The sequence below is a fragment of the Anolis carolinensis genome, chromosome 6 (genome assembly GCF_035594765.1).
Source record: "Anolis carolinensis isolate JA03-04 chromosome 6, rAnoCar3.1.pri, whole genome shotgun sequence".
Lineage (NCBI taxonomy): Eukaryota > Metazoa > Chordata > Lepidosauria > Squamata > Dactyloidae > Anolis > Anolis carolinensis.
The window spans coordinates 22,440,728-22,461,616 of NC_085846.1; the positions used below are offsets into that span (position 1 = coordinate 22,440,728).

The 20,889-nt window shown below is 40.6% G+C and overlaps 1 protein-coding gene across 2 annotated transcripts in view; it reads right to left on the minus strand.

The window, feature by feature from the left end:
* The window catches only part of mybpc2 (myosin binding protein C2), a 67,914-nt gene that overhangs the window by 20,932 nt on the left and 26,093 nt on the right, over positions 1-20,889 (minus strand). The window contains exons 2-15 of one of the 2 annotated variants that reach the window (XM_008113580.3): positions 14,446-14,514; positions 10,357-10,383; positions 9,787-9,864; positions 8,687-8,835; positions 8,340-8,457; positions 7,083-7,131; positions 6,711-6,770; positions 6,247-6,455; positions 4,505-4,637; positions 4,224-4,348; positions 3,897-4,002; positions 3,110-3,276; positions 2,830-2,995; positions 1,478-1,584 (exon numbers count right to left, since the gene is read on the minus strand). In XM_008113580.3, coding sequence (XP_008111787.2) covers positions 1,478-1,584; positions 2,830-2,995; positions 3,110-3,276; positions 3,897-4,002; positions 4,224-4,348; positions 4,505-4,637; positions 6,247-6,455; positions 6,711-6,770; positions 7,083-7,131; positions 8,340-8,457; positions 8,687-8,835; positions 9,787-9,864; positions 10,357-10,383; positions 14,446-14,514 — 1,563 coding nt within the window. Of the gene's footprint in view, positions 1-1,477; positions 1,585-2,829; positions 2,996-3,109; positions 3,277-3,896; positions 4,003-4,223; positions 4,349-4,504; positions 4,638-6,246; positions 6,456-6,710; positions 6,771-7,082; positions 7,132-8,339; positions 8,458-8,686; positions 8,836-9,786; positions 9,865-10,356; positions 10,387-14,445; positions 14,515-20,889 lie in introns of both variants that reach the window. The other variant, XM_003222684.4, reaches the window with a different exon arrangement.

A 20,889-nucleotide genomic window follows, 5' to 3' on the forward strand; every position in this document is an offset into this window, starting at 1 on the left:
GCCATGCAACATATCTTCTGACATAGTTTTACAATATTTTCTTTCTGTTGTTGTGTGATTTTAAGGCTTGTGGTGACCCTATCACGGGGTTTCCCTGGCTACATTTAGTTTGCCCTTGCCCTCCTCTGAGGCTGAGAGCATGTGACTTGCCCAAGATCACCCAGTGGGCTTCAATGCTCAAGCAGGGATTCTAACCGTGATCTCTAGAGTTGTAATCCAATGCTGATTCTGATAATTTACTCTATGATCCTCTCTTTTAAAAAAATGTTGAACAGGCATTGTCAGTTGGGTAGGATGGCAATAAAATTAATTAGCTAGATAAAATATCCATATAAATACCCTAAGTGCCCCAGATCCCATTTGATCTTGGTAGCTATGCAGGGTCAGCCCTGACTAGTACTTGGATGGGAGACTCTCAACAAATAACAGGTGCTGTAGATTATATTTCATAGGAAGGAAACCACTTCTGGGTATTCCTTGCCTAAGAAAACTCTATGAAATAGATGGCATCACCCTAAGTCGACAAGCAACTTGAAGGCATACAAAGCCATTCCACATGTTTCTACACCCATAGATTATAGGGTATACAAGTATAGTTAGCTTTTTATATCCACTGAATACTCTTGATCATCACTGCAGAGAAAATTAGTGGATTCTCTTCCATACAGATTTTATTGCTTCTCTGCAGCAGCTACTCCAAGTTCAAAGTAGTCTTGATACCACCTTTACTGCCATAGCTATGCCATCTTAGGATTTGTAGTTTGACAAGGCTATTTGCCTTTTCTGCCAAAGAGTACTGGTGTCTTATCAAACTACAAAATTCCATAGCATTAAGCCATGGCAATTAAAGTGTTGTCAAACTGCATTCATTCTATAGTGTGGGTGCTCCCATAGTAGGGTCCAGGTCTAACAAAACTCCCCTGGGTCTCTTTCTAGAGGTTCAGTTCTTGTCACTTTTTCCCAAAGACTTTTAAAAACATTTTTGAAAATTCTGCAGTTTCATCATGCCTTTCAATATCTCCCTATTGTTCATGAGTGAGGCAGATTTAGCTACATAAGAAGCAGCATTCACAGAAATGGCAGATAAAGTATATATATATACACACACACACACACACACACACACACACACACACACACACACACAAGGATCATTTCCCATGTAGTCTAGACATTTGTTGGGGTCACTGTGTAGCTAGATCTACACTGCCATATAATTACTGCATTGAAGTTAATCTGCAATCTGAAACCAGATCATATGGCAGTGTAGATCCAGCCTGTGTGTCAGGTAATAACATCTTCTTTTGACCGTTTTTCCAGCTGTGTCTCGACTAAGAGCAGGATTGTGTCCAGTTTTTTTTGTTTTTGTTTTGGGGGGTTTTTTTGGTCTTTTCTGCTGAACATGTGCTTTGAATATAACAGCAAAAGGGAAGTATATTGCACTGGGTGAAATGCCAAGGGCTTTTGTTCCACTGACCCAGGAAGTTGAGTTTGGCAGATAGCGAGAGAGCATATCCATCGGGGACAAAGGTGTAGTCTCCCTCATCTTCTGGTCTCACATCATCAATGACCAGCTTGTGGTATCTGCAAGATTAAAATAGAGTTTAAAGCAAAATAAACAGGTGGTAGGAGTATGCAAATAACCTCCATTGGTGACAGTTGACATTCCTTCATCATCATCATCATCATCATCATCAATTAGAACTTACATATTAACTGCAATTTCATTTTCTAAACACTTCTATGGAGTTCTCAGGGATGTCAAATGCATTTTCATTAAGGACTACATAGCCTCATGGTTGCCTTCAAAGGGCAACTGAATCCGCGGTCAGATAATCTGTGAATACAGAGGGCCAGCTGTAGTTTTTTGGCACAGTGGCCCATGCTCTTTAGCATATACCCAGTTTGGGTCCCCAGATAATATAGAATGGCAACTCCCATAACTTTTTATTATCTGCCATGTGGACTGGAAATAATGGGAATTGCAACCCAACAGCACTTGTGGCTCCGAGGTTTGGGGAAGGGTTAGAGGAAATTTTAATGTTAGGAATCATATCCACAAGACTTGTATCTAAATTTAAATCCCACTATCCTGACTGAACAAAACAAACAGTAGCCTTCCAGATGTTACTGTATCACAACTCCTATCAGCTCTAGTCATCTAATGATGATACATGTGTTGTAGTCCAGCATCTGGAGGTTCACATAAAATGACATTGCAGGTTGGACTCAGCCCATAGGCCTTGAGTTTGATATATGTACCTTAAGCTAAGACATGTAAAGGTTTAAGTACTATTCAAGATAATAAGTATTTAAGGAATTAACATGGTGTAGTGGTTTGAGAATTAGACTACATCTCTGGAGACCAGGGTTTGGATCAAAGGTGGCAGTCCTGCTTCTGTGCCAGTTCTTATGTTCATGTGATAAGGTGCCAACAATAGCATGTTAAAGGGAAGTTCATGCAAAGCCATCCAATACTTTGCTGATTCAACTGCATAGTATGACTCCCTTATCTGCTGGGAATACATTTCCAGACTGAGGGTGATAAAAAAACCCTACTGAAATGAAGGAGCTCTGGCCCAAGAACGACATAGTCAGGCGGAGGACGGAGAAAATCCTCAAGAGAACATATTTTATCAGACATGGAGAAATAAAACCACAGATCCTGGTTCTGAAGATTTGGGGGTTCATACTGTACTTACACACTTAAAACGGCAGATAGAAATAGAAGCAAACATGAGTTCATCCCACCGCCCTATGTTTAATTGCTCCCTGTATCCCCATCTTTTCATCAACTTACTCATAGCAGTCTCTTGCCTTTATGCTCACCTGCCCTTATGAGAAATAGTGATGCGTTTGCTAGGTCGCACCTCAACTCCATTCTTGTACCATTTGCCAGTCACCTTCTCATCTGACACCTCACACTTGAAGACAGCCTGCTCGGCTGCTTTGACAGTGAGATCAGCAATATCCTGAAGAACCTCAAGCTGTTTGTCTGGGAAGCAAGAGGGAGAAAGAAAAGTCTGGTTCTATTGCACTCCACTTGGAAAAACCCTCAGATTTATTTCAAAACCCCATCCCAATTATGTCTCCACCAGACACTGCATACCTTCAACAACCAGGTCCGCCTCTGACTGGCCACCATTGGTCTTGATCATGTAGCGCCCGGCATCCTCCTTGGTGGCCTCGTTGATGATGAGAATGTGCTTTTTGCCATCTTTCTTGAAACGATATTTGAAAGTCTCTTCACGAGTCAGTTCCACACCGTCCTTCATCCTAGAAGTGGAAAGAAGGAAAAGAGATCCAAATGGGCAAAGCCAGGAAGACAAACAGATGCAAACTCTCTGAGAAAAGGCTTTCAATGAATGAGCCATGACTTTCCAGGGTTTTAGCTGGATGGATATAGATTTCATAATTGTACGAATTTCAACATTGCTGGATCACAGGCCATGTAGGCTGCTCTAAATCTTCTAAAGATTTAGCAAGATATAAACATATTAAATAAGTATTTTATTTTTATCTTTGTAGAAAAGCATATATCTTAAACAGTGACTTTGCCTTTCTTTTTCTTTTTGGACCAACTGAGAACTCATGCTTTCCAAAAGAAAAAGGCTGGGATGAGTGCTGATTGGTTGGTCCTTGGGAAAATCTTCATTCCAAAATTCATATATTGATTCAGAGATGTAAAATTAGATAAACTAAAGTTAAAATGTGAATCAAAATTTTTCTTCAAATCCCTCATTTTAACAGGGGATGTCAAGGATTGAACCCGGGACCTTTGGCAAGTAGCAAATGTAGTAGGCGCTTCAAGAGAAAAGGCAGACAAGAGACAGATTGGGTAGTTGGCTAGAAAGATATGAACGAAAAAGGTGGGGAAGGATGAACTGAGAGCATACCAGATCACTTGGGCACCTTCTTCAGACACTTCTACTTCCAGTTCCACCTTGTCTCCGACAACCACCTGTTGATCATCTAGGCCACTCACGACCAAGACAGGAGGTTCTAGGAATAGATAGACAGCACAGTAGGGACCTTCGGTATTCTCAAGTGCCAAGCCTTCCCTCTTTTTGAAAGACAACTCCAAGGATCCCTGACCAAATGAGGAATTCTTGGAATTGCAATTTAATTGCTAACAGTTCTGCTGTAACCCCATCATTGGATCTTGCTAAGGCCACCATTTTCTCCAGCCATGAAACCCTCGTGAGCCCCTCACCCATATTCACCTTTGACAAAGAGCTCTGTGAAGCACCTCTCTTCCCCACAGACACATTCATAGGCTGCGTCGTCGGCCAGTGTTGTCTTAGTGATGGTCAGGATGCGTTTCTTGCCCACGTTCTCAAAGATATATCTATCAAAAAGGACGGAAAGTCACATGGCAACCAAGTCAGAGAAAGATGAATCCAGGGCTTCCTCGTACACATGCTATACTTCCTTATCTGTTTCTGCCTTTTTAGCCACAAGAACGCTCTATTTCTAAAAGAACGCCAGACCCACATATACTCACTTGCCACTGGGCTTGATCATTTGTCCATTTTTCATCCATTTGATTTTCAGGTCTGGGTCACTCAGCTCCACCCACATCTTAATTTTCTGTCCCTTGTCAATCTGGTAGGCAGGGTCCAGCTTTCTAACGAAGGCTAGAAGTGGGGATTGGAAATGAGAACATACATCACTTCTTTGTCCCCGGTACCAGCCTACTTCCTAGTTCCTGTTCCATTCACAGTTCCTTTCTATGCTAAACTCCCACATAACTTCAATTTTTATCTAAGCAGAAGTTTCCATCCTCTCACAAACAATTGTGGACACCCAATATTAAACAGGTTGGGACAGAATGATGCCTAAGAAGAATAGGTGAAGTGTTCTGAAGGATATCTTTCTCATTATACAATTCCTTGCATCTGCCAGGTAGTCTGATGGAAAATTTTAATGTGGGTTGTACACAGATGGCTCACAGGGTGCAGATGGTCTGAAGGAGGCCTTCACATACTTCTGTTAGACTGTTTACATGTGGTGGATCCAAGCGAAGTCTATCTTCAAACTGTAAATTTGCTTGGGTTCAATGGGCATCACACACACACATCATCTGCATTGTGCCATAAGAGAATCCCATCAAATCTGAAGGAGTAATTCAGATTTCACAGAGGTATTAATAATGCAACAAACTATGAAACAGGATTATATACACTTTCTAGCATGGAGAGGAAGAAGGGCAAGATGGATGGATGGTATCCTTGAAGGGACTGGTTTGTCCTTGAAGGAGCTGGGAGTGGCCACAGCCGACAGGGAGCTCTGGCGTGGGCTGGTCCATGATGTCACAAAGAGTCAGATGCAACTTAATGAATAAACAACAACAAGCATGGAGATAGAAAGCATCCTTGGGCAAATGCCAGGAGTTTTCAACCTTTGGAGAGTCTACTTCCTGGAAACTACCCTCTTTGTTCCTGATAATTCCAGTTGTAGGTTGTGGTGGGTATGGCATTATAGGATACTGGGTAAAAGGATGGCCACTACTCTAAAAATGTAGTTGTCCGTCCCTTCATTCCTCCCATGATATCCCTCAATGACTCAAAGCCGTAGGCATGTTTGGCAACAAAGATGATTTTTTTTATCATGTCAGAAGCGACTTGAGAGCATACTGCGAGTCGCTTCTGATGTGAGAGAATTGGCCGTCTACAGAGACATTGCCCAGGGGACACCAAGATGTGTTACCATCCTGCTGGGAGGCTTCTCTCATGTCCAAACAACTATGATAGCCATGAGCCAGACACCAAAATATATCCTGTGTGTGGATCACCACGGAAGGTAGGCTATCAGAAAATGGTTCATCTAGAATTTTTCAAACTCCACTGATATATGTGTAGTGTCTCCAAGTCCAAGGAGAAATGGAGGAGCGGCTGAACTTAATTGAAAGAAACATGTCTGTTAATTTATTAGGCCAGAATGCAGTATCACATCACGCATCTACTTACACAATGTCAGTACAGAGCTGTTGCACAGCAACAAATCTCTCCCATTGAAATGGAAATTATATTTGTAAATCGTTATTGTTAAGTTGCCTGGAGCTATAACACACCATATATGCCATGTGGAAGTAGTCAACTGTCATTAATAATCTTATCCCTCCCCTGGAAGATTTAGGAGGATGGCCAGATCTACACACGATTCCCACATCCCATACCAAGCAGGTCAATGACTTCAGAAGACCTCCCAGACCCTACTACAGAGGCGCCAGGCATTTTGGCTGACCTTCACTCTTCTTGACCTCCACCTTGGCCTTCTTGAGCCTTTTGAGCATGCCACGCAGGTCAGTGACGCCATACTCAAAAGCAATGCGCTCGTACTCGCTTTTCTTGGTCACGCCTTTCAGCAGTTCCCAGATCTCTGGTGGGATGCCCATATCATCATCGTCATCCTTCTTTTTCTTCTTCTTCTCCTCTTCCACCTGCTGGACTTCTCTGAAGGAGGAGATGGTGGAAGGGCAATGATTCAAACATTCACCCTTATTATTATACCCATTATTATACCCATTCCCCTGTTCCCATGTTGCCTATTAAAAAAGCCAATCCAGACAGGAAGCTTCCAAAGCTTGGAAATATTATTTTGCCAGACTAGTTCCCACAGATAGGGAATCACAGCCCTCTAAAGTTACTTTCCAAGTTTTTCCCATCAATCTTAATGTACAAGTATTCCATTCTCACACTGTTACCTACCTCTTCTTTAGCAACCCACTAAAGTCCAGCTCTCCAGCAACGTCATCCTTGCCTTCCCCTCTAAAAGAAGAGAAGAAACCAATGACAACCCATTGCAGCACCAACGGTACAATGCCTCATCCTACCATCAAGGAACATTACAGAGATGAAGGGAGAAGCACACAACTTATGGTTGTCAATTGGAGGTGTCTTATGGCTCCTCTCTAAATCAGACTTCTACCCTGGTGTCTTCTGCATATGATTGCAACCCTTGGGTCACGCGATATTGCTGGCAGGGCTTATGGGAGCTTCAGTCCAACACATATGGAGGACACTTGCTTGAGGAAGAGGAAGCCTACATCAAAGACTGAATTTCTAGCCAAGAGCACTTACGTCCGTTTGAAAGCCTGCAACACATTGCCACTGTCATCTGTTCTTGGTGCTGAAAGATAAGAAAATACAGGCATGAATTGGAAGTTTTCCACCTTGCATGATTTTGCCATCAAAGGACATATTTCTGCTCATTCCCCTAACAATCTCAAAGACAAAAATGGAGCCCCGTTAACGACAGATTCAATTTTTCTCTCATCTTATTTTCTCATGCATGAATGTAACTTTAAAAATGCAAAAGTTTTGTCCTTGTTTGGGTAAAAGTACAATATTTTTATATACTGCATGTTCATATATACACACATAAGCATATATTCATATTGTATTTGAGAGTTTTTGGTGATAATTTTCATATAAAAATGGGATATGTAGTCAGGTTAGGCATCAACACTCGAGAAGAGAAAGCTAGAGACCTTGCAAAACTACAACTCCCAGGATTCCATAGCATGGAGCCAGGGAAGTTAAAGTGATGTCAAACTGCGTTAATTCTATTGCAAACACTATTGCGCCAAATTGCTATGTGTGTGTGTGTGTGTAAAGAAATCCTTGCAAAGTTGTTTGCAAGCGATCTCTGCAAAAGGAGAGCTGAGCTCTTTTTGCAGAGGCAAGCCACGCCTCAAACAATGTATCAGTTTGCTGGCAGATGGCTGAATTTGTCAGTTGGAATTTGAGCTTGCAGGGAGAGCACAGAAAAGACAGGTTCTCTATAGCTACGGTCAAGTAGCATTTTAAATATGCTATGCTGGATATATTGAATGCTGATTGATTAGTTATTGATCCTATGCAACTACAAGGACATTGTATGATTGCTGAACTGTTTATTTGACTTCAACTCAACAAGTAAAGTTTCCTTTTGTTCTTTCAATTCCTCTGCCTGGTCTGAGTCTTTTGCACATGGTGTTAACTGGACGCTGCTGGTTCTGCTATACACTCACCTGGTAACAAACACTCCCTTAGCATGGCAGACCTCAACAAATAGGAGAGAATCAGAAAATTGATTCTTAAGTCAAATGTATTTTGAGAAAACATTGTTTCACTGAAGGTTAAACCATATAGGCAATTTCTGTCACTTGTAAGAATCTATCTCCAAATTTAGCAAACATCCTTCTTGAATTTAAAGTAGCCTCAAAAGGCTATTGTCATTGATGGTGGTGTAGATAGTGGGAGAAATAAACCACTCTGAATGTACATCATAGTCCCAATGAATGGGACAAGAGATCTAGATATTGAGGCTTCTGAGTCTAGAGTCTGGGACCATACCTTCCACATCAATGTTAAAGGTGCAGCTGTCAAATTTGTCCTTGGCTGTAATCTCACAGCGATAGTCACCTCTGTCTCCAACAACCACTTTGCCGATTCTTAGTTCGTAGGAGTAGATCTTTGGATGGAAGCAAAAAATAAACATGAAGGAGAATCAGCAACAGCAATTCACTTATGCCATAGCATGTTTAGTACATATAATGAACATTATATCTGGCACGCATACCTGAACGCTATTGAAATAAACAGGATTGGTCAAAATCACCCTCCCTGACCTACCAAAATGAGATGGTGCATCAGTGCACCAGCAGCAGCTCCTTTGCCTTTCTCTTTCTCCTAGGACTCACATTTTTCTCCTTGTCGAAACTGTCCTTGAACTGGAACCGGAGCCCGCTCTTGATCCCCAGCTCCAGCCATTTCCCCTTGAACCATTTGATTGCAGGTTTGCAAGGGAGCTGTTTCCCATCCACTTGCATGGCAATGCATACATCTTTCCCTGTAGAAGAAGCACAGGAGAAGACATCATGGTGCTGCTTTCCACCATGCTTTCTCACCCCCTTTTTTTTCAGAGGACATGGTATAAGAAGAACTCTTTGCGAAGGGAATTGCTCCTTTTCTAGCTGATGGCACAATACCGGGGTGTTTGTGTTGGAGCATGTAAAATCAGTTGCTGAGTGTGTTAACTGAAAATACAATGCACAAAGCTGATTGGTTGGGCTACACCCAGGGAGCTAACTGAGCCTGGGAGTTTTGGCCACAGTTTCATATAGTTTTCTGTCTAGGAGCTTACCAAGGGAGGTTTGCTTCTGGGCTGCTGGAAGAAGACCTAAGGACTATTTGAATCTCTCTCAAAGGACATTGCGTGAGTCAATGCAACTGTTCATATGACTGTATATATGTTGCTCTGCATTTTAAAGAGTAAACTTCTTGTTCTTTACTGATCACCTGCATGGCATGTCTTTTCTCTGGCAAGATAGTGTGTGGACTGGTCAAACGTGAACTACGCATGATTCCACTACAGTTTGCTGAAAACAGTCGCATATAGGAAAAGGCTGTACCCCAATAGTGAAATGGGTTCCAGATCTGATTCTGTGCACCTTCAAATAGGGCCGGGTGTCTCTGTCTTCTCTAAAACCCTGAAAAGCTGTTTCTAGTCATTCCAAATGTACCTTCCAGATTGTCCTCAGCAGGTAACTGTCTAGATTCTTTCTGAAGATATCTAAAGCAGGAGACCACACCACTTCTCCAGGTTGTTGCTTCCAGTTGGTTTGTAAAGTTCTTGTAAATTTCAATCAAAACCTATTTTCTAATTGCTTATAACCATTGGACCAGCTTAGCCTCTGGGGCAGCAAAGAACAAGTCAACAAATCCCTTGAGATATTGAAGGATCAGTTCTGGGCCTACGGAGGAAGTAACACCAGCTACTCAAAAGATCTTCAGCACTTACCGCTCTCAATTAGCACGCTTTCTGGCTTCTTAATAAAGAGTCCGTCGGACTGAGTGGAGGGCTCGCCTTGCTGCTCCTCTGGAAATGAAGGACATTGAGGGAAGAAAGAGGATGGATTACTATATTTTTGGCAAATTGTGAGCAAAACTAGCACTAGATGATACTGAGATGGTGAGATACTTTGTCTAGGGGTCCTAAGGGGATATATAGTCTGTCATAATGCAGGTACCAATAGCATAACATGTGGGAATTGGAAAGGCAACTATGCATTCATGAAAGGGATGGAAACATTTTGCTTTTTGGGGTGAAGAAGTAGGTGGTGCCTTCCTCACCCCTCTAATTCAAAGCCAGCCAAGTTCTTCTGGGGCATAAAAGTTCTTTCTCATCCGTGGAAGTAAAAATATAGTAACAAATTATAATTCACTGCCTTTTCGTGACATTAAAAGTCTGTTCTGTGAGACATTTGCCTTGCTCTGGTTATTTTTTGAACCTTGCAGTATGCAAGCTCTCTGTTCATATACGTATTCGTCATTGTAAAGATAACTTATTTCTAAGTTATTGTATACTTACCCCCTTCTGCAGGAGGTGCTGGAGCATCTGCTAAAGGAGGTTAAAACAAAAGGAAAATGTTAGATCCTTGACACTGTCCCTGATGCCATTCTACATTTGTCAGAACTGCAAGCAATGTTTCCAATTATAGCTAAGCCTACCTGAAGCTTGTACGTTTGGTTAATATCCCTAGTTGAAATGTTTTCATGTTAATCCCATTTCTATCATCCTCTAAATTATCACTTCTGAAGAATAACTCAAACCTCTTGGCATAAAATACACTGCAGGATGATGTGATTGGTTCAGAGACCATCCCAGAACGTATTCATTGGAAATAAATGTGAGATGTAGAAATAGATTACATTAGACATAACAGTTAACAATGTGCAGATTCCTTGGCCTTATCTTTCCCTGGCATGTCTACAAGGAGAAGATTACAAAAGTTTGGCACTGATTTTAATGAAACATGGTTTAGTGTTAAAATTTCAATTCTAAACTACAGCTAATCACAACTGTTGTTGGTTGAAACAAACCAGGTTCATAACTCATGGATTGAAACCAGCTTGTTTTAACTAACTACAGTTAAGAATGAGCATATTTTTGGAGTCCAGATATAGTAGTAGATAGTGTGCAGTCTGAATGAATGAAAAGAGATAATCCAACCACAATTCAACTATTATGCAACTTCAGAGACACACAACATCATACCCAAACATGCTTTTATCTTGCCATATATGTGTCCTATCTCCGGAGAAGAAACATGAGGATAATGCAGGATTCTGCCTCCCAACTTAGTTTTAGAGGAACAAATAAAACAAAACACTGCCCAAAGTGAACTATAGCCAAGTATGGTTTGAAGCTTTATACTCAATATAGCATTGTTTGTCTCTCCCCTCCCATGGAAACAAACCTATACATTTTGCTAAGAATGGAATGACCGCACCTTCCTGCTGCAATTGCACATGGAGATCAAGGGTTCAGAGCAATCAAATAAAAAACCGTAGGACCAGATGCTTAAAATACATGACAAGTCTATGTTTGGATTTTATATTTGGCTAGGCTGTTAATATCCTTTTCAATTACATCTTGGCGGCATAGTGGGTCTTGCAAAAATAAAATAAAAAGATGGGAGTCATCAAAGCATCCATTCTTATTGCACCAGCATTTCTAATTAAAGATATAATCTTACATACTTGTAGTTCATTTCATTAAATCAGTCTAGCAGAATTGTGCACATTATGAGTTGGCAGCTTTCTAGAGCAACCTACCAGTCTGTGCAGATTGGGGGAGGACAGATAGTGTGTCTTTGCCCAGATTTCTGGCTATAATGTCCACAAAAGCTCCTATTTTCAGTTTCAGAATTCAAGTCTAGATGAGATCTACCAAGCAGAATATCTGCTTCCTATCCAGTGTAGATTTACATTAATTCACACAACTGAAAATGGCCATATGCCCCAGTATATGGCATGTATGAGATTTCCTAGGAATTTGTGGCAAGTACTTCTTCAGCCATAGACACAAAGAAAACGAATCTTGGAAAATGTTGTTCCTTTGTTTATTAATTAACATTCTCAGGGACTCTTGTGTGTTGGCTATATTTTCTGGTCCACTTCTTCCATCTATATAAACTTCAAGACTGCCCTATTCGTAATTTCTTTTTTCTATTCGTATCTTCCCATTTCTACCTTTTTTTCAAATAGATAGGAATTAAACTCATGTACCTATGGGCTCACTCCCACCTTTTCATTTTCTCACAGGGGAGACCCATTGTTGCAATGACGTTTTTGTTCACTTGATGCTAAAATCAATGCATGGGTGCACATGCTCCTTCCTAGTGGGGCTTACCTCTGATAGACACTCCCACCAAGTTTAAGAAATTGCAACCCTGTATGGATCTAGCTGGGTGCCAATGAAATCAGCGGGAAAACATTTGAGCAGGCACTCCTCTTTGAAGCTTAAAGCTGACATTGCAAGCCTACATGCTTTAACGTGGGGGTAAATACTAATGAACAGGGTGCATCTACACTGTAGAATTAATGCAATGAGACACTGCTTTAACTGTATGGTTCAGTGCTATGGAATCATGGGGGCCCTGAAGCCCCTGGTGGTGCAATGGGTTAAATCCCGGTCAGAAGTTCGAATCCGGGGTGTGGGGTGAGCTCCCATATGTCAGCTCTAGCTCCCCATGTTGAGACATAAGAGAAGACTCCCACAGGATGGTAAAACATCAAAACATCCGGGCGTCCCCTGGGCAACATCCTTGCAGATGGCTAATTCTCTCATACCAGAAGCGACTTGATCACAAGTCACTCCTGACATTAAAAAAAATGGGAGCCCTGATGCCTCACCAGACTGCATCTCCCAGGATTCCATAGCACTGAGCCATGGCAGTTAAAGCAGTGTTGAACAGCATTAATTCTACAGTGCAGATGCACCTAAAGTGGGGCTTACATCCAAATAGGTACTTCTACCAAGAATAAGGCTGGAACTGACTCTCTATAGCTCTCAAACTGGAGTGGATCTGCCTGAATTCTATGTATCTTGTTTCTGACCAGACCTGTACTTCTCATATAAAGCTTCAAAATGCTAGGATTCATTGGGGAAAAAGGATTTAAAATTGAAATATAAGAAATAAAGGGATTTCATCAGGATAGTATGAATGTGTTGTTGAAGGCTTTCATGGCCAGAATCACTGGGTTGCTATGAATCTTCCGGGCTGTATGGCCATGTTCAGGGCCGTAGTCGGGTGGGGGAGGCGGGTTAAATTTCAAATACCCCCCCCCCTCCCGAAATGTGTCAGGTTAAAAAAACTGGTTTACTCATAAATTGGTTAACCAGTTAAAATTCATGAGTAAAACAAGTTTGGGGAGGGGGTTTGAACCCTTGCGGGGGGTTGAACCTTTAACCATGTTTCAGAAGCATTCTCTCCTGATGTTTCACCCACATCTATGGCAGGCATCCTCAGAAGTTGTGAGGTATATTGGAAATTAGGTGGATGAGGTTTATATATCTGTGGAAGATCCAGGGTGGGAGAAAGAACTCTGTCTGTTGGAGGCAAGTGTGAATGTTGCAATTAATCACCTTGATTAGCATTGAAAAGCCTTGCAGCTTCAAGGCCTGGCTGCTTCCTGCCTGGGGGAATCCTTTGTTGGGAGGTGTTAGCTGGCCTTGATTGTTTCCTGTCTGGAATACCTCTGTTTTCAGAGTGTTGTTCTTCATTTACTGTCCTGATTTTAGAGATTTTTTTTAAATTCTGGGAGCCAGATTTTGTTCATTTCTGTTGAAATTGTCCACATGCTGGTGGATTTCAATGCCTTCTCTATGTAGTCTGACATAGTGGTTGTTAGAGTGGGCCAACATTTCTGTGTTCACCCAAACACGAATCAAGGAACATGAAAGGCAGTGCAGACTAACTCAACCAGAGAAGTCAGCCATAACAGAGCACTTGATGAACCAACCTGGACACAGCATATTAACTGAGAACACAGGCTTTGAAGCTGTAAGGTTTTCAATACTAATCAAAGTAATTAATTGCAGCATTTATACTTTCCTCCAACACACAGAGTTCTTTCTCCCACCCTGGACCTTCCACAGATATATAAACCTCATCTGCCTAATTTCCAATATACCTCACAACCTCTGAGGATGCCTGCCATAGATGTGGGTGAAACATCAGGAGAGAATGCTTCTAGAACATGGCCATACAGCCTGGAAAACTCACAGCAACCCAGTATAGTAAGACGTTATGCAGCACAGAAATTTTGATGATTTGGTACAGAGGGACAGGCACAATTGTTCATGGCAATACCCACTTCTGCTCTAAGATAACAGATATAAACGAAAAGAACAAGTAAAAGATAAGAATAGATCCATTTAATTCAACCATCGCCAGTGCAAAAATTGGATCCAGAAAAGTGAAAATTTCTGTGATGTAATGGGAAAAGTTACATCAATGTAACTCAAAACAAAACAATTTTCTAAGAAGTCATTAAATGCCATGTGCCACAGAAGTATCTCTGTTTCTCTCAAACTTCTAATCACTGGCATTACAATAGTGAATAACTACTTTCTGCTTCATCACGTCAATAACTAAGATCTTCCTGGTCCCACCTTTCGGTTCTTCTTTCTTCTCTTCTTTTTTCGGCTCTTCTTTCTTCTTCACTTCTTTCTTCTTTGCCGCTGAAAAGGGATAAACACAAGGCACATCAGGACAGAGGACAAAAGTAGTGAATCATCTCGGTACATGAGGATGAATGTGAATGTTGATTCAAAACATGATTGCAATAGATATTATGTGGCATTGGCACCTACAAGAAAAGACTGCTCTCTCCATTTCTCTCTCAGTTTTCATTCCTCCCATGTTTTTATCAGAAGGAACAATGCAACCGGTGAAGGTGAATTGCAAGGCCACAGAAAACCTGTATTAATAAACTCTTGCAGAAAGATGGCAAGGAATGACAACAGGGGAAAAAAAGCTGTCTGGACAAAACTACCAGCAAACAAATGATCCTGATCCTGATGTAGTTCTGATTCATTGGATGGACTACACCTACCCATCATCCTCAATCTAATTGGAGATGAAGAACACTTCCAAAAGTGCCAAGCTAAAAAAGACTGTCCATAGGGAAAGAATATATAGGACTAGCTGTGCCCGGCCACGCGTTGCTGTGGCAAAGTGGTGGTGGTATTGGTTAAAAATTGTTGTGTAATTTTTATTTGATGTTATTTGTATTTTTTAATTAATTTTATTGTAAGTTATCTTTTTATTTATTATATTTTATTATTTTTAGTTTTTTCTGTTATTATAGTATTTTATTGTATTAATCTTTTAGTGTTTTTAATTATTTTTTAGTGTTTTTTATTATTTTTATTGGGTTGCTAGGAGACCAAGTTGGAGGAGCTTAGCCTTCTAACTGGCAGCAATTGGATAAAATAAATTATTCCTCTCCCTCTAATTAGGACTTTATTTTTCTTTTCTTTTTGTTGTATCAACCTAGAAGCGTGGATGATGGGTTGTGTTGTCAAATTTCGAGGTTGGGGGGCCTGTAGTTTTGTTGTTTTGTGGGTCGCCGTGATGCCATCACTCTTTTATATATATAGATTACTTATTATAGGAAACATAGCTCAATATTGTGCCATCTGGAACCACACTTGTAGCAACTTTAGAATATTGCATAAAAATTTGGTAATTCTAAAGCACATAACAGGGGAAATCCAGACAGGAAACAATCAGAGCCATCAAACACCTCCTAACAAAGGATTTCCCCAGACAGGAATCAACCAGGCTTTGAAGTTGCAAGACCACTGAATTCCAATCAAGGTGGCCAATTTCAACATTCACACTTGCCTCAAACAGACAAGAGTTCTTTCTCCCACCTTGGACATTCCATAGATATATAAACCCCACTTGCCTTACAACCAACAGACCTAACAACCTCTGAGGATGGCTGCCATAGATGCAGGCAAACATCAGGAGAGAATGCTTCTGGAACATGGCCATACAGCGTGGCAAACTCACAGCAACCTATAAAGCACATGCGTCAAACTCAAAGCTTGTAGGGCAGATCTGGCCCACCATGTTATTTTCTATGCCCTCCAGATGCCAGACCACAACTTGTATATTCCTCATCATTAGACATCATGACTAGAGCTGATGGGAGTTGTGATACAATAACATCCAAAAGACTGAAGTTTGTTCTGTTTAGTCAGGATAGTAGGGTTTGCATTTAGATACAAGGCTTGTGGATATGACTGACTGACTGATGTTAAAATATTCATCAATCAACTGTTCCCCAACCTCAGAACCACAAGTGCTCTTGGGTTGCAATTTCCATTATCTTGAATCTGCATGGCGGATCATTAAAAGTAATGGGTTTTGTCTTTAGAAACATCTGGGGACCAACACTGGGTACAAACTAAAAAGCACTGGCCACTGTGTAAAAATGTATAATTTGCTCTCTTCATCCATAGATTCTCCATTCATGGGTTCAGCGGCCCTTTGAAGGCAACCACAGGGCTGATGTGGTTGTCAATAAAAATGAGTTTGATGTCCCTGGTCTATCCTAATCTAATGCAACTCTGGTACACTGGATAGACGATGACTACCATCATTCTCAACTAGCACTAATTCAACCTGATTGGAAATGCCAGGCTCGAAAAGTCTGTCCATAGGAAAAGAAAATGTGGAATTCATTATTATGCAAAATACAACACAATAGTGTTCCATCTGGAACAATACTTGTACCATTTATAGCTGACTGCGTAAGATTTTGATAGCTCTAAAGTTTCTTAATATGCAAAGCCCATAGTATATCAGATATACATAGAGCTTAGCAATTAATCAACGTGATACTGCCAATAATCTCATTGTCCTGAGGAAATAGGTGATCATATTAAACTTAGCAAACTTGGATAACTAAGAGCAAGTAAAGATAAGAACAAACTGACTGAGAAATGTGTCAAAGTGTGTTTAGAAGGGGTTCACATTTAAAATTTGTAAGGAATGTTGCCTTAAATTGTTTTTTAAAGTTTCCCAAGGGAAAGATACTTTCTACATGTGTCAATGAGAATATTTTGCAATGCAAATATACTCTGCCTATGGTTGTGGCAACTTTGCCCGAAATAACTTTTTGGGAATCAAACACAACTATTCAAAACGCAAAGTAGGGAACAGTCAAATGTATTTATGGCCCATGTTACTTTCATATGTGATCACAGTTATGGCCATTCTATTTTATTTCCACATCAACCTACAATTTAAAAACCAAAATCTGCATGAAAAAGTGAAATTCAATTTCCGCTTATATGCCTATTTTAACAAGATCCTATGGTGGTATATTATCATTCTTCCATGAGATGCATGATGTGTATCCATTCTTGGCATCCACTGAGATTTGATTCCAGGACCATGGACACCAAAATCCACAGACACTCAAGTTCCACTATATACAACAGCATAGTAAAATGATGTCCCTTGTTATAAAATAGCAAACAATTCAAATAAGTGCCAAAGAGAGCCTGAGTATCTATGAACTGATGGGAGGCTCAAACAAGTTATATCTACAAATCAGCGTAGTGCTTGGCACATGGCAAAATCAAGGTTTGCTTTTTTGAAAAAATGCAAATATTTTCAAGCCATGGTTGGTTGAATCCATGTGGATACGGAGGGCCGATTGTATTCAGAATTTCAAATAGAATATAGTACACATTTTGAGATCCAACTGCCAATAATGAGATGAGTAGAAAATTAACTGCTGAAATCACTGACCGTAATGTTTCTATCGTTAATATTGATAATTGATACATATATCTGTGCATGATTAACACAGGTGACAATATACAATCATTCTGATTCAGTCTTCTGATGATAGACCACAACTTCCAACCACTACTCCAACTTCCTGTCCTTGTAGGGGCTCTACAGTCATCAGGTCACATACACACTCCATCCCATCCCATCTTACACTTTCTTGAGTACAATCTACCATGTCTCTTGCACTCAAACCTTGGGCTACTTTAGAGCTTTCCACATCTCCTAAGTGTAAATGTGTCCACTGAGGGTGTTAATCCAGAGCAAGGACCCTAATTACCACCTATAGAAGAAGGAAAAAAGGATGGTGGGATTTGGATTGGGCGGGCAAAACAGGGAGACTGTAAAAGAAGACGTAATTGCTAGCAGCGAGCCTGGGGGAGCCAGAGATGCATCTACACCGTAGAATGAATGCAGTTTGACATCACTTCAACAGTCATGGTTCTGAACTATGGAATCTTGGGATTTCTAGTTTGGTGACACTAGCTCTCTTTGGCAATGAAAGATGAAACTAAAACTAAAACTCTTATGATTCCATAGCATTGAGCCACAGCAGTTAAAGTGGTATCAAACTGCAGTCATTCTACAGTGCAAAAGCACTCTAGGAATGCTCTTAGGACCCTTCCAGACAAGCCCAAAATCCTAGGATCTGATTCCGTGTTTTCTGTTTATTCCAAATTATCTGGCAGTGGGGACTCATATAATCCAGTTTAAAGCAGAAAAACTGGGATCAGATCCTGGGATATAGGGGCTGTCTGGAAGGGCCCTTAATTAACATTTGATGGTGACCCAAGATGGAAGGTTTATCTATTATACAATGGGAATCAACCAGAAAACTGCCTTGGTAGTCCAGTAATTATTATTTTCATTCTCACTTTGAAGTGTTTGTGTTACTATTATTCAGATGCAAACGGTTCACAGCTAAGAGATGCAATCTGTTTACATAAAAGTGGCAAATAAACTTCTGGCACTTAAAGCAGATGGCCTCATCTGCAATGACAAATAATGCAATGTAGCTCTTGCATTAGCCTGGGACATTCTAACAACAGTATAACCCAGGTTAAGTCTTTTTCTCTGGCTTGACTCTGGGTTAAAAAAACAAAGGATCCTAATCTTTCCATTAAGTATTTGATCATTGAACTACAACTCTGGAGAACAGGGTTTGAATCACTGGTTTGGCCATGAAAACCCACTGGATGTCCTTGGACGAACCATACATTCGTAGCCTCAGAAAACTCTGTGAGATGTTCACCTTAGGGTTGCCATAAGTCAGAAAAGACTTGAAGGAGCACAATAACAATAAGGCTTGAAGGCACACAATAAAGTTCTATTGCATTCAGGAAAACAGACACAGTACTGCAATCAAATTAGTCAATCAAAATCGATATTAAAACTTATTGAAACATTAATCTCATGCTGATGGTGTAAAAGGCCTGATTACTCAGGCAGGAAGAATTTTTTACAAATGTTAGTCTCAATATTTTTACTCTTTATTCCAGGGATATTTATATACTTTATTTTTATTTTTAAAAGAACATCAAAATTAAAGCAATTAATGAACTCTCTTCCCCGGAGTATGGTGGAGGCTCCTTCTTTGGAGGCTTTTAAAAAGAGGCTGGATGGCCATCTGTCAGGGGTGCTTTGAATACGATTTTCCTGCTTCTTGGCAGGGGGTTGGACTGGATGGCCCAAGAGGTCTCTTCCAACTCTATGATTCTATGAATTGTTGAACCCTCCATGCGTTACATAAATAAAGTACCAAATTCCCCAAAGCAGGGCAAACTACATAAAGTTTGTTTATCTCTATAAAGTATTTTTTATTATAAGATAAACATTTGTGGATAATAACCCTCTGGTTACAATGAGTTAAAGTTATATATGAGACATGGAACAGTGAACTCAGTTAAGCATTAAAAGCAGGAAAGATTGGCAGAGACAATTTTTATAATTAACATGAGCCATTAATCAAACTCTTGTTGATAAGACAACCATTAAGTAAACTGGCACTAAACGAGCCAATTAACACCTGTGATAATTATCTACAAACAATGGAAATCTGCTTTTAAAATAGTTATTTACAAATATTAACCTACAGATTAATTAACAAACTCATACTAATGTTTATTTAATCAGGCAACAACATCAGTTAATAGGGTGATATTCCATCTGATTTTTACCTGTTCCTAAGTTATAGAAATAATGAAAAGAAAAGGGTGGCATATCTTAAAAAGCCATAAATTTGTGGCAAACTTTGGAGAGGAAGAAGGAGATTTATTTTCAAAAGGATGTTTATCTCAGATGGATCCAATTTTTGCACTGGCGATGGTTGAATTAAATGGATCTACTCTTATCTAGGACCGAATTTGGATCGATTTCAGGATCATGCTATTTCTGTTAGATCCAGATTTCACAGTCCTTCAGTAGACCCAATGAGTTCTCTCTGGATTTGCGTGAGCCTGGATTTAAGAAAACACATTCAAAGACTATCTGTTCCTTAAATGCCTATTTTAAAAAGAAAGCAAAGGGGCTGACCTTTTTCTCAGGTCACGGCATCCAGCCTAGCTTCTGTGCATGTCCAGAGTCCCTCTGCCATACCACAAATTGAAAGCATTCCCAGGGGATTAAGAGGAAGGGTCTCCAGGTGCGGTGGCGGACTATCCACACGGATTTGTGACCCAGCGCCTCTCCTTTTAGTAAGCAAGGCCTTTAGCATGACGCCGTCCCTGTTCCATTCCCACTATGTGCTGAGTTCGCACTCCCCACCTCCCAATAAAGTCATCAGCTCTGACTCCCAAACCCCTAATATAGCCTAGTGCAGAGTGCTGAGCCATCACAGCCAGCGATCAATAATAATAACCCATCCCTCTTGGTTCAATAGAGCAGAGCGATGGAAGGGTCCAGCTGCTGCCAGGACTCTGCCAGAACCTGCAGGGATCCGCTCCGCTCAAGGATGCTTTCCATAGCTCCCAGTGAGAAACCAAAGTGTGAAGGGGGAAAATGGGTCCCATAGGATTTTTGGCTTCCTCCTGCGAGTAATATAAAATATACAGACGGCAACAACAGGGAGCAAATCCTAGCTCCCCTTGCAATCATGCACACCTCCCTTGGAAAGTTGCTTCACTGTTGGAGACCGCAGATGTATCTACACTGTAGAATTAGAGCAGTTTGATAACACTGGCATGTAGTTTGGCATCAGCACTCTCTGGCAAAGAAGGCTAAAGATCTTCAGGGACGATACCATCTTT